Below are 12,670 nucleotides of genomic sequence, written 5' to 3'. Positions count from 1 at the left end.
TTATTTTTGTTTCTATAACAAAACATACTGCTCCTTTTACAAAGGCCGGTGCCCAACATTATAGGAATGTTTGAGTAAATTGGAGAATATTAGAAAATAATCACAACCATAATTTAAAATTTATACCCATATAGCAATTTTTTTAAATGCTCTCGCTATCTGGGCCTAGGCCCATTCGACATCAATTCATCACATTATTAAATGTTAAAAAAACAACCTAATCCATTGTCGTAATAAACCAGAAATTTGAGGTCTGAAATAAGCTACGAAGCCATTTGCTTTCACTCTATGTCTATCTTATCATCACGAGACCATGAAAACAAACTACACATATATCTCTAGAGAATGGATAAAGTGCAGCTTATTACTCATACTACACTAGTTTAATGATATGGTACTATAATATTTCAACCATGGAATCTGTGAGGAGCATGTTTTGTTCATCTCCACCGTTTTCTCAGAGAACTCACCATGGGAACACTCTTCTACCATCTTCACCTTCTACTTCAGGTACTGTATTCGAATTCAGTACTATATATCTTCCTATATAAGTATATCTTATCCATTCAGTTTATTTTGTCTTCATTTCTGTTTCTTAGTATTTTATTGCATAATAATAATAATTAAGTCCTGAACAAGGTGACATATATCTATCCTCCTGGTACCCTACTGAGTAGGAGCCTCGTACATTGGGATACCCTTTTGCTTAATACTGATAAACACAGCACAATAAGATGCTTCCACTTAATCGGGTCTAGAGAAGGTAGAGATATACACACCTGTTTTGACTTAATTGTACTTGACAATTGTGTTTATGTTGTAAATGTTGTTAGCATAATGTTAACATAAACTTCAAGTAAGTTAAGTGACAGCATAAACCTCAATGGGCAAGTTTAATTGCAACTTAAACCTTAAAAGGAAGGTTCGCGTAATTTCTGAACAGGAGAGCATGGAGGTTGATGCATCAAGTACATTGCTCTTAGTGCCTATTTTCTAACACTTGTAGGATTCCAATATTGTATTTATGCATGATTTTACATTGGGGACCCCGTCTATGTTTGTATACATTGTATATTTGTATTGTAATTCTTCACATATGCTTTATGAAATTCTTTTTTTTTGTACTACCAATGGTATTCCCTCATCCTATGGATAATGAACTAATCCCTTTTGGGGTGTGCGACTGCCCCTTCCAATAAGTGTCGCTCCCAGGAATCGAACCTTTAATCTATCTGGGGATCTAGCGGGACCTTACATCACTGGACCAATGTCTCATATCCTTGATGAAATTCAATGTTATTGAAAAATCCCATAAGCTAATTAATTTTATAGGCCAGTTTAATTTCCAAGTGTTTAAAGGATTCCTTCTGCTAATTTTTGTGTTTTCATTTACTTCTAGTCTCCATATAAATGTTCCTCTTGGGATTAAATAGTGTGTGTCCCTCTACCTACCTGTTGGTCTAAGTTGAAAATGTGTTACCTGCCTATGCATCTGCAGTTTTGATGATTTGCGAACAAGCTGCCCCTGCAGTTGCTGCTCGGTCTCGTGGTTGTTCAGTACAGCATTTTCCCACTTCGGTGCTTTTACAAGAGCAGCGTGATGAATATAGGCCTGCACTGCACATGTATAAGGAAGACAAGATATCCCAGGTTCAAAATTTTGTTGATATAATGACTTCATCAAACTTAGGCTTATTTAGTTCTATATAATGAAATACTTCCTTCTTTAATTCTGTATAATGAAACCCTTAGCTCTGTCAAGTGTAATGATCCTATTTTTTTGCTTGGAATTCACCATCTGGTTTCTTATGTTGTAATATTTAGATTCTTCCAACTTCATCACATAATCGATGCACTGTCATTAATCTTCACTTTTTTTTTTACCAAAGGAAATATTAAATATGAGGCAGATGGAAATGGCCTCGATTCATGAAGAGAATAATGCCGGCAATGTTGATCAGTTAGTGCAGGACTTTAGGCGGCAATTGCATCTCTGGCCTAGTTTACAGAACTTGTAAGACAAATAAAATTGTTTTGCCGTGTACCTTTAATCAGTTAGTGATTGTTAATACAATATTTTTGCCCATCCTGAATTGTCTCCTTATAGGTGCATAAATGTTTTTATTGCAGGTTGACTTCCTCACAAGTAGGAGAAATTGCTGCTGCTTCTTCAACTCTAGAGAATGTTACTGTTGAATCAGAGACGCCTGCAGATGGTGTGCAATGTAATACAGTTCCTCTTGCTAAAAAATCTTCGTTAGTCTCAAAACAAGCAGCCTCGGTAGCTGAAGACTTGAAATCAATTAAAGCTGATGATGATTCACATCCTTTTGGGTTAGTTCTATCTCCTCGGCCAACTCTGACATCCTTACTATGGTTTTGATGTTTACAGGTTAATTTCTTTGGAGTGTAATGTTTAAATAAAAACTTCCTTTCAGTCTGGCCTCCACTAGTTTGGTTGACTCTTCAGTTGGAAGCAAGAGAACTGTGAGGTCAGCACGGCTTCTAGAGAGAAGATATAAACAAAGGAAAGCACCAAAGTCTAAAGTTAAAGATGAAGAAAGTTATATTGCAAGGAAAAAAGATGTACTTGTAAAAGAAGAAAAGAAGATACATGAAGGGTTTGAAAAGGATGACCCCCTGCGCTTGTTCCTTTGGGGTCCTGAAACGAAGAAACTTTTGACATTTGAAGAAGAATCTCAATTGGTTGTACAGATACAGGTGTTACAATGAATTCCTTATTTCATTATATGAATGGAATGCTCTATAAGTTGCTTATTTTGCCTTAATGTGGACTGAGGAACAGGAATTAATGAGATTGGAAGAAGTGAAGACCAGGCTTCAATCTCAATTTGGACAGGAACCAACTATAGCGAAATGGGCTGAGGGGGTGGGACTTAGCACTCGAGTGCTGCAGACAAAGCTTCATTTTGGTAACAGAAGCAGAGAAAAGCTGATTCAAGCCAATTTGCGCTTGGTAGTGCACATTGCTAAAAGTTATCAGGGGCGTGGTCTGAGCCTTATGGACCTAGTACAGGTAGCTTTTGAGAAATTAAATATCTTCCCTCCCCCATAACAAAAACTGTTTACATTTTATTACTTGGTCAGTTTGAAATTGTTGGAACAGTTACTATTATTTATTGTTGGAAAGTATGTCTCATATCGCCTACCTCATTATCTCGGGAATGGTTTAAATACCTTTTGGGCTACTTCTCTCACTGTCAATTGGTTTTGAGATGGAACCTTAACATTTATTACTACTTGTTTACCGTATATATGGCTACATTATGTGTGATTGTGCGAATAAAGAGCCCATAAATAAATGTTTTAGCTAGACTTCGATCATAGATTGGGGGAAAATATGCTTTGCTTTAGGGGTCTATTATTAATATATTTCTTTTGAACAGTGTTGCAATCATTGTCTTTAGTCTGTAGTAATGTCAATTACAATTTGCAACTACATATCTTACATTTGTTTTCTGGTGCTGATGCAGGAGGGAAGTATGGGCCTTATTAAGAGTGTAGAAAAGTTCAAGCCCAAAGCCGGTGGCAGATTTGGTTCTTATTCATACTTGTGGATAAGGCAAGCAATACGGAAAGCCATATTTCGACATTCCAGGACAATTCGTCTCCCGGTAAATTTAGCTGTTCAAATTTAAGCTTTCATCATTTTAAGTGGCTTTCATGAAATTTATGTTGGAAGAGAACAAAAATGATGTCGCCATTGCATTCATATTTTTGTAGTATCTATGTTATTTTAAAAATAGAAAATAATTATATTTGTCCATCAATCCAGGAGAAAGTATATCGCCTTTTGGGCAAGGTAATGGAGGCAAAGAAATTGTACATTCAAGAAGGAAATCTTAACCCGACTAAAGAAGAATTAGCTAGAAGAGTAGGAATTTCAGAAGAAAAGATTGGTGAATTGCTATTTGTTGCAAGATATCCAATTTCTATGCAGCAAACTGTGTGGGCAGACCAAGAAACAACTTTCCAGGTATTTATTATTAAGTAGCTAGTGTAATCCTCCTCCCCCAATATGATGTAAGATCTTAGATCTATGAAGTGAATCAGTAAAAAATCAAGTGCTGTGTCAATATTTAGAATGTTTAGAACAGCTGAAGGTTATTGAGCTTCCTATTTCATTAAGGTCAGTGTTAGTACTGATGGTCCACCTTTCGCTGACAATTGCAAAAGCAAATCGGTGAAGCCTAATGGCCAAACTAGGAAGAATCTTGACTTTTCTTAGTCATTGCACTCTGTTGAGAGTGATGGAATAGTAACACCAGTAGCAGCTTATAGTTTTTTAAGGACATGGAGTAGCTGTTAGATCAGAGAATAATATTTTTCAGTATGAGATTAGCCACCAAACCATATGGCCGACTTTGTAAAAGACATGACTGAATATTGTTTAGGAGTTGTTGTGATGAGACTGAAGTCACAACTCTGTTCTGTTAATTACCAAAGGCGAGATCATTTAAATTTGCATGTGTTAATACCTACCACTTCGTCTTGTCTACTTTTGTTGACTTGTAGAGACAATTGAGGACCTAATATTTTCTTCTATTAATTCAAAATACTTTTCTACTTTTTTTTTTGGGTTTCTTTTTCGCCACTAAGAAAGTCAGTCACATTATCCTATTTTTCTTTAGCAGCCCCAATACTGGATTGTTAAAACTATTCCCATATTACTTTCTTGCATTTTTTCTTTTCAACTAGTCTCTAAATGCTGTCTACTTCTTAAGCAACATTATTTTTTAAATGCTCCTCACATATGAATATTAATTACTATTTTCTTATAATTGCAGGAGATTACTGCAGATGCATCAATCGAGGCCCCAGATACGAGTGTTGAAAAACAGCTTATGAGGCGTCATGTGCTCAATGCCCTACGTATCCTACGCCCTAATGAAAGGAAGATAATCCGTCTAAGATTTGGTATGAAAGATGGTGAACCAAAAACTTTATCAGAAGTGGCTGAGATATTTGATTTGTCTAAGGAAAGAGTGCGTCAATTGGAAACCCGAGCGTTATACAAGCTCAAGAAGTCCCTTGTCCATCAAGGACTTGATGCCTATACAGACTTGCTTGTATAGTTGAGTATACACCAGGGTTTATGCAGTTCATTTTACACTGCTGAGACTTTTGCTAATTACGTTTTCATACACCGGTAAATGCATCGATCATCCGAAGCCAAATCCAACACTGCAACCACTGTAATTGAGAGCTGATTAGAGATCCTAATAGCTGGAAGTTGGTAAGAGAAACTTCCAAGTATTTAAAAGACGAGGCTTATATAGGAGAATATCTATAGGCAAAAATATTGAATTTCCATAATTATTTGTCTCTACCCTACATATGTATTATTTTGATTGAATTTCGAGTTCCCTCATAGTGCTTACCACGAAATCCTTTCATATGCTTTCTATGAGGTGGTTTAGGTTTGTTTCATAGCATTATATATTACGTTCTTTTGAAGGAAAAAATTATGAAAAATTGTGTTCATACATCTAGATATGAAATCAGACCAAATCCCCATCTATATACTAATGTAACCGTTAATATAAAAAACTACGCAATTAATTTCATTATTAACGTCGGAGAGCTGCAAATCAATGAGGATGTCATTGATATAATAAGCACAAAGAAGACGATTATCCATCATTTCAATGTTGAGGCGGTAAAGAGTAAAAAGCTCCAGAGGAATTTGCCAACATTTCTTAACTTCTTGGTGTAGATTGTGCACCATATCGATCTCCTTGATCTTTACATACCGGTTGCTCCCAATGTGCTTCACTAGAACATGGAGTTTCACATGGGATGGTAGTGAACTAACACAACGGCTAAATGTTGAGTCTTTGCTCAAGCCATAGTCTTCAATGTACTCAAGGTCTCCCAACTCTGTGTTGTTATATTAGAGGCTTTGCCTATGCGCTTCTATGTTCAATACCTCATGAATCTTCTCTTTGAAATCAAAACTGGTTTTAGATAATGACATTTCTATCCCAAGCACTACCTCTCCACCAATTATTGTGAATAAGACCTTAGGTTCAAATGAGTTTTCAGCAAAATATGTTATGCTTTTTTACTGTTCTTTGACTTATGTGTAGAAGTGTAATAACAAATGATGGAAAACCTTTTTATGGGCTCATAATGCTTGTGAACTTGGTTGGTAGTTTGTGAAATTGGCATGCCAATCTTATGCTGAGTCATAAACCTTGTGTTGTTTTGACCTATTGTGAACTTGTGTGACACTGATTTATATACTCATTTGATTTCTGTTAACATTTGTTTGTAAAAGTTAAGTGCATTATCTATGTGATCTTAGATCCATAGAAATGCCTATTACAATGATTCAGCTACTAAGTTGCACATAAAGTAAGAGTTGCAAGCATATTAAAAATCTCAATGTAAAACTAATCAAAATGTTTCTCAAACACTTCATGCCAAGGCATCATGTGGCTAATCTTTTGGATGTTCTCCAAACCCAACATTTATTTGCCTATTATGGGTAAGTTTTAGCACCACATTACTTTTTAATTGGCATTATACTTCCTTATATTTTTTCCTCAATCCAAAAAATATCCACACAAATATCTCTGGATGTTTAAACAAAACAAAATATGCAACACACGAGATTTCAAAAACCTTTTCATTCTCAAACTCTTATTTAGAAATCAGACCACCTTCTAAACTGCCTCCTTTTCTGGTTGCAACAAAACTCAACAAAGCTATATGTAGTGGCAACATGACTCCATGCTATAATTTTCGGTGGTAAATATAAAATTTGCTTAATCAAGAACAAGTTTGACGTGAACTAAAAAATTGAAGAATAAGAAGGATATAATAATATCTCAATGAAGTTTTATTTGAACTTGAATGAATTATGATCCACCCCAATAATGATCAAAGTTCCTTTTATATACAAACTCCTAAATAACTAACTATCTAAAACTAACCTCCTTTAATCTAAATGTTACAATTTAATCATCAAATCTAATGGTCTATACTTATCCATTAAAGTTGCTTGTAATACAAGCAAGCTAGCCTATGCCTGCAACTTGTTTCTTATTCTACATGAGAATCACATCTTGGCCTGAGCCTTGGCCTTATTCGTCCGGCCCTGTCCTTATTCGTCCGGCCCTGTCCATGCTTGACTCAATCATTAAGTTACATCATCGCATATATGTCATGTGTCAAATGATGTTTGGCTCACCTTGGCCTGTATCAACACATATTTATCCCTTGCTATATGGTATTTGGCTTGCATCTGGCATGTGTTTGGTCCCACAATTGGCGCATGTGTCTCAGTCGGATGTCTTGCTTAGTGCATTAATGTCTCAACCAAGTGCATTACTTGGTGCATCAGTGATTCGCCAAGTGCCTTTCTTGGTGCATCAGTGTCTCGGTCAAGTGCCTTGACATGGCACACTTCTAGCATGTACCAATTACCTGTCTGACATGTGTTGGCGCACGTTGAGTATTCCCATTTGACGTGTCTTGGCTTTGGCTTGTTTAAGCTTGATACTTGTCTAATAGTGAAGTTATTATTAGGAGATATTCTTTGGTGATAAGGTAGACGTGAATCTGAGAGGAACTTCTGCCTATAACAAAAAACAAGACTTATCAATAAATTTATTTACACAATGATATAGTTTCTCGATGAAAACAAAAATATTTACAAACGTGTTTGAGGATGAGCAACTAGATGAAAACAAAAATATTTGGAAACAAGTTTAAGGATGAACAAGTATAATTAATAAAAATATTAACACATTAATGTATATCTATACTACTTAATAAAGCAAAAACATCAAATAACTACCCCTCCATGATGTTCCCTATTTTACCTTCACTATCTTCTATTTTATACTAAAAAACCATATACACAATATTCCCTTCATTCACATTATAATTAGTTTTCTAAAACTAACATCTTTATTACTCTTTAACCATGTCCTTAGAATTGTTTAAAATCTAGCACATTAGTTACTTAAAAAAAATTGCCAGTTCAAATACATAACCGTGCAAATATAGAACACATAATATTACACATGTAATAGTTTAAATATTGCACACATAATAGTAAAAAAAACTGTACACATCGAATATTTTGGAAGTTTTTAAGCAATAAAACACATCTTCTCACTATTACTATCATTTTTCATTGTACATAATTTTCACTTTCCATTTTTGTTCTCTACCTTCCTTCTCTTCCAAAAGGTATTTCTCTCTGTTTTCCTTTTCTTTTTCTATTTTTTCTTCTCTTCTACAATAATGTATTAGTGAGAATTAATAATGATTACACTTCATGATAACATAATTTATTCCATGAATGAATACAATAAATAAATATTCATCATTCTCTTTCCGCTTTTCTATTTTATTTGTAGTTTATATTAATGAAATTATGTTACTATATTGGTTAATTGTAAAGATGTGTTGTTGAACCAGGAAGAAGAGTTGCTGAAATACTACTTCCTCAATAAGAAGAGAATGTTGTTTCAATCAAGATGAGTAATGCATTGGCACTCCCCTTTGGTGTTGTAACCAGCTGGTATAACAAAGAAAATACTAATTTTCTTGGGGACACTTGAAAAGTTCATAAGTCTAATAAGTTGATTGACTTTTTCTTAACCGTTTCTAATAGAATCTTCACCAGCCCACATTCACATTGATGGATTAGATCAAGGAGTTCAGTTTTTACACCATTATCTAAATCTATACCCCAATATTCAATATATTAATTAATATAGGAGTGTAAAAAATAAGTATGTATGGCTTATGACTCAATAGTGCTAAATGATATAGTTAGTTTTGTAAATAGTAAAACAGACAAACATAAATTACTTCATAGATAGTTATTATATGTTTTCTCTTTCTCTATTAATAAGTATATATAGTATACAAGTATCGATAATTTGATGGCCATGCTGCATTTTATATAGTGTTTTATTGTGGTTATTGATTTTGTCAAAATAAAATTATTATATTTCCACGTTTCTATTTATTCATGTATTTTCTTGCACTTGCTTTATAATCATTGATTTTTTCAATGGAAAAGCCTTTTGATGGGTGGATGTAGGATATAAAGAAGATGTAAAAGTATAGACATTAAAATTTAAAATTGGATGATCATATTCTTATCAAAGTGGGTTATTGGTAAAAGTTTTTGATAAAGGAATATGTTAAACATGAAATGTTAGGAATAAATTTACATGTCAACACATGTTTTTTTCTTAATTTGAAGGATCTATTCTAAGAAAACAGTGGTCATATGTTTCAGGTTTAAAACTTTTTCTTGAAGAGGTTGATGAAGTTTTGCATGCCTAAATTAAAGGTATAAGTGGCCATCTTACTCATATATTCATTCATCTTTTTTATGTAATTGAGTTGAAGTTTATTACACATTCCAAGAGGTTGATTAGTTCATGCCCCAAATGTATTTATAATTTTTCATGCACAATATCATTTTTGTATTTACCTAAGTTGAAGAATTGAACATGGTTCAAGAGGTTGATTAGTTCACATGTTTACATTACACGTATATGTGCAAAGCGGGTTGACATGCATAAGAGTGTTTGTCAACAAGCTAGTGTTAATAAATGATAAATGTATTTTCACATGATTTTTTTTATTAATAGACATAACATAGTAATGCATTTTTATATAAACAATAAAAGTGGGAATCAGTGTTTTAAATTGTGGTTCGGTCGCAATTGCGGCAACGGTTGCAATTATTGTGATTATGGTCGTTGTAGTGTAAATTATGTTGTGATTAAAAACTATTTTTGAATTCGACGTGGTTACGTTGCGACCCGATGCGGTTACTTTGCGGCTCGATGCGGCCGCATCATTGTGATTTAGAATCAGTCTGCAATTGCAGTGTAATGCGGTTACGACAGTCACCGCAACCGCAATATTGCGGCCACATCACAATATTGCAACCGCAATTTAAATCACTGCTGGGAATATTGAAATGTACACAAAGTATGCAAGCCAAGGTAGGACCAAGCTAAGCCATGTTATGTAGGACAAGGTTGGCTAAGACTAAGCCACATCGTGCTAAGACTGTGTCAAAAGTTGAGCCAAGGGCCTAACCGATGTGCTAAGGTCATATGTGCCAGACGGATCAGACACATCAAGCAGCAAGGCAAGAGACCAAGCATGCAAGCACATGTTATGTTGGCTCATCAGAGGTGCATTTTGACGCATAAGAGGCCATGCAAGGCACATACCATATTAATCACAAATGTTTTTCTTTTAAAATAAAAATAAAACATATATTAATGGCCTCTCTCACGCTAATTTTTACAACATGAGTCTTCAATATAGTTAAGTATCAATTTTGATAGAAACATGTCTATAGAGCAGCACACAACCAATAAACTTTTAAATTGTCTCTACTAAACATATAAATATGAATTGAAAGAAGAAATTAAATGACATAATCTTCATGAAACACCAAAGAATAAAGTTGTTCTTTTATTAATGAATGCCTTTAAGTCTTGTGAGAACGAAAGATCTTTGAAGATGTCTCCTACACAAAAAATATACACTAAGTATGCAAGCCAAGGTAGGGACAAGCTAAGCTAAGTTATGCAACACACGATTTGCCAAGACTAAGCCACATCATGTCAGATCCTATGCCAAGACTATTCTAGCCACATTGTGCCAGATTCCATGTCAAGACTGTGCCTAAAGCTAAACCACATCGTGCCAAGATCGTGCCAGAGACTGACCCAATTGTCTAGGCGTTATGCCAAGGTAGATGTGTCAGATGAATCAGATGCATCAAGCACAAAGTCCAGAGACCAAGCATGTTGGCGCACCAGAGGAAAAAGTAATATTGGTGCATTAGAGGTGCATGTTAGTGCACAAGAGACCATGTTAAGGCTCATGTTGGCACATCAGAGGCCATTCCAAGGAGGATACCATCATTAACTACAAAGGCTTTTTTGAAGAATGGTTCTTGTAGCAGATCACTCTTTTTCTATATGAAGTATTATATTAATTAAGGGTGCGACTAACTTGTGAACTGCAAGTTAGATTGCATCCAAGCAAATTGTTTGGACAACCGTTGGATGAAAATGACGTTAATCTAAATCGTTAAATTTGACATGGTTACCCCTTGCATATAAAAGTCGGTATGGTACAAGACGACTTCAATATAATACAAAAGTCAGTTTAATAGGGGACGGGTTATGAAGTTTAAGTCTTTTTCGTCCAAAATGACTTTTAACCTCTAAAGTTGAAGTCGTTTTTGTCGAAAACGACTTCATGGTTGAAGTCATTATCATAAAAAACGACTTCAAAAAATAATAACTTTCATGACATTGCATTTGGTAAAAGCCATCTTAAGTGTTAAGGAGAACTTGGGTTCAACTCCCTCCTTTTTCATGGGGATGTGGGTTTCAACCCTTCCTCCTTCATTTGTTACCTATTTTTAATTTTTTTTTTCCATTTTTGGAAGAAATAAAACTTATTCTATAATCATAGTTATTATTAGTAAACTAAAAATATGTACTTTGAACGAGAAAGGGCTTGAACCCACATCCTTTTAGAAATTTCAACTATTGTTTATCGAATAAGTTATATCATACTTTGTTATTTTTAGCTTACAATTTAACAGATGATATTAAAGCAAATGGAAAATATGAAAATGAAGGAGAGAGTTGATCTGAGGTTCTCATTGATACTTAAAATGTCTTTTACTAATTGGGCAGCCATGTAACTTATTATTCTCTAACGTTGTTTTTTCTGATAACAACTTCAACCATGAAGTCGTTTTGGACGAAAATGACTTCAACTTCAGAGGTTAAAAGTCATTTTGTACGAAAACGACTTCAACTTCATAATTCGTCCCTAATGAACTGACTTTTGTACTATATTGAAGTCATCTTGTACCATACCAACTTCTATATGCAACAGGTAACTAGTGACAAATTTAACGACTCATATTAATGCACTTTCCATCCAACGACTGTCCAAACAGTTCGCTTGGATACGAACTAATTTGATATTCGCAAGTTAGTCGCACCCATTAATTAATATCCTTTACAAGTTAGTTATTTTCCCATTGCTTTATTTTGCTTGATTTGCAAGCTATCTTTGTAACCTATATAAACAGTTGTACTTGAGATCTTTCAATCTATGAAATTCACAAGGTTTTACTCGTTCATTCTTTTAGTTTCTAATAGAGAATGATTGCTAAAAAATGTATCATGGATACTTGCCTCATAGAAACAAAAATAAAATCAAGACCATTGATAAATTGTAGGGAATTCTAATCCAGAAAACATATATTAACAATCTAACATTAAAATGATGAGCGAAAGAATGAGAATGGGAATGAAGGGAATGAAGAAATGAACATTGTTTTGATGTGACATTGAAAAAAAGTTTAAAGAGAAAAGTAATATTGTTGGGATCATATTAAAAAACAATTAATAAAGTGTGGTGCTAAAGGAAAAGTTATACAATGAGTTGGTCAATAATACAAGTTCTCTCTAGATATTCAGATATCTAAAAAGCCAATTATGAATGTTTAATCGTTAGAAAAGATATCTATTGAGAAAGACAATAACACACCTATAATTTTTAAAAGGAAATCCTTAATTAATAAAATAAATAAATGAAAATTCTCTTATTACTAAAAGCTCCCCATTGT

At 34.2% G+C, this 12,670-nt stretch overlaps 1 protein-coding gene across 1 annotated transcript; it reads left to right on the top strand.

Annotated features, from left to right (window-relative positions):
- On the top strand, positions 247-5,426 carry LOC109347600 (RNA polymerase sigma factor sigF, chloroplastic-like). Its single transcript, XM_019587534.1, has 9 exons — positions 247-510; positions 1,499-1,650; positions 1,890-2,014; positions 2,131-2,334; positions 2,439-2,721; positions 2,807-3,037; positions 3,495-3,635; positions 3,797-3,997; positions 4,809-5,426. The coding sequence occupies exons 1-9, from the start codon at positions 387-389 to the stop codon at positions 5,094-5,096; spliced, it is 1,749 nt and encodes a 582-aa protein (XP_019443079.1). The 5' UTR covers positions 247-386; the 3' UTR covers positions 5,097-5,426.

The sequence above is a fragment of the Lupinus angustifolius genome, chromosome LG05 (genome assembly GCF_001865875.1).
Source record: "Lupinus angustifolius cultivar Tanjil chromosome LG05, LupAngTanjil_v1.0, whole genome shotgun sequence".
Taxonomy (NCBI): domain Eukaryota; kingdom Viridiplantae; phylum Streptophyta; class Magnoliopsida; order Fabales; family Fabaceae; genus Lupinus; species Lupinus angustifolius.
This window is presented reverse-complemented; position numbering and strand designations above follow the sequence as displayed.

Excerpts from the sequence above, each read along its gene's own strand:
- LOC109347600 (XM_019587534.1), top strand. The coding sequence starts at position 387 with ATGATATGGTACTATAATATTTCAACCATGGAATCTGTGAGGAGCATG. Across the intron at positions 3,038-3,494 it reads GCCTTATGGACCTAGTACAG|GAGGGAAGTATGGGCCTTAT; the intron begins GTAGCTTTTGAG and ends GTGCTGATGCAG. Across the intron at positions 3,998-4,808 it reads ACCAAGAAACAACTTTCCAG|GAGATTACTGCAGATGCATC; the intron begins GTATTTATTATT and ends TTATAATTGCAG.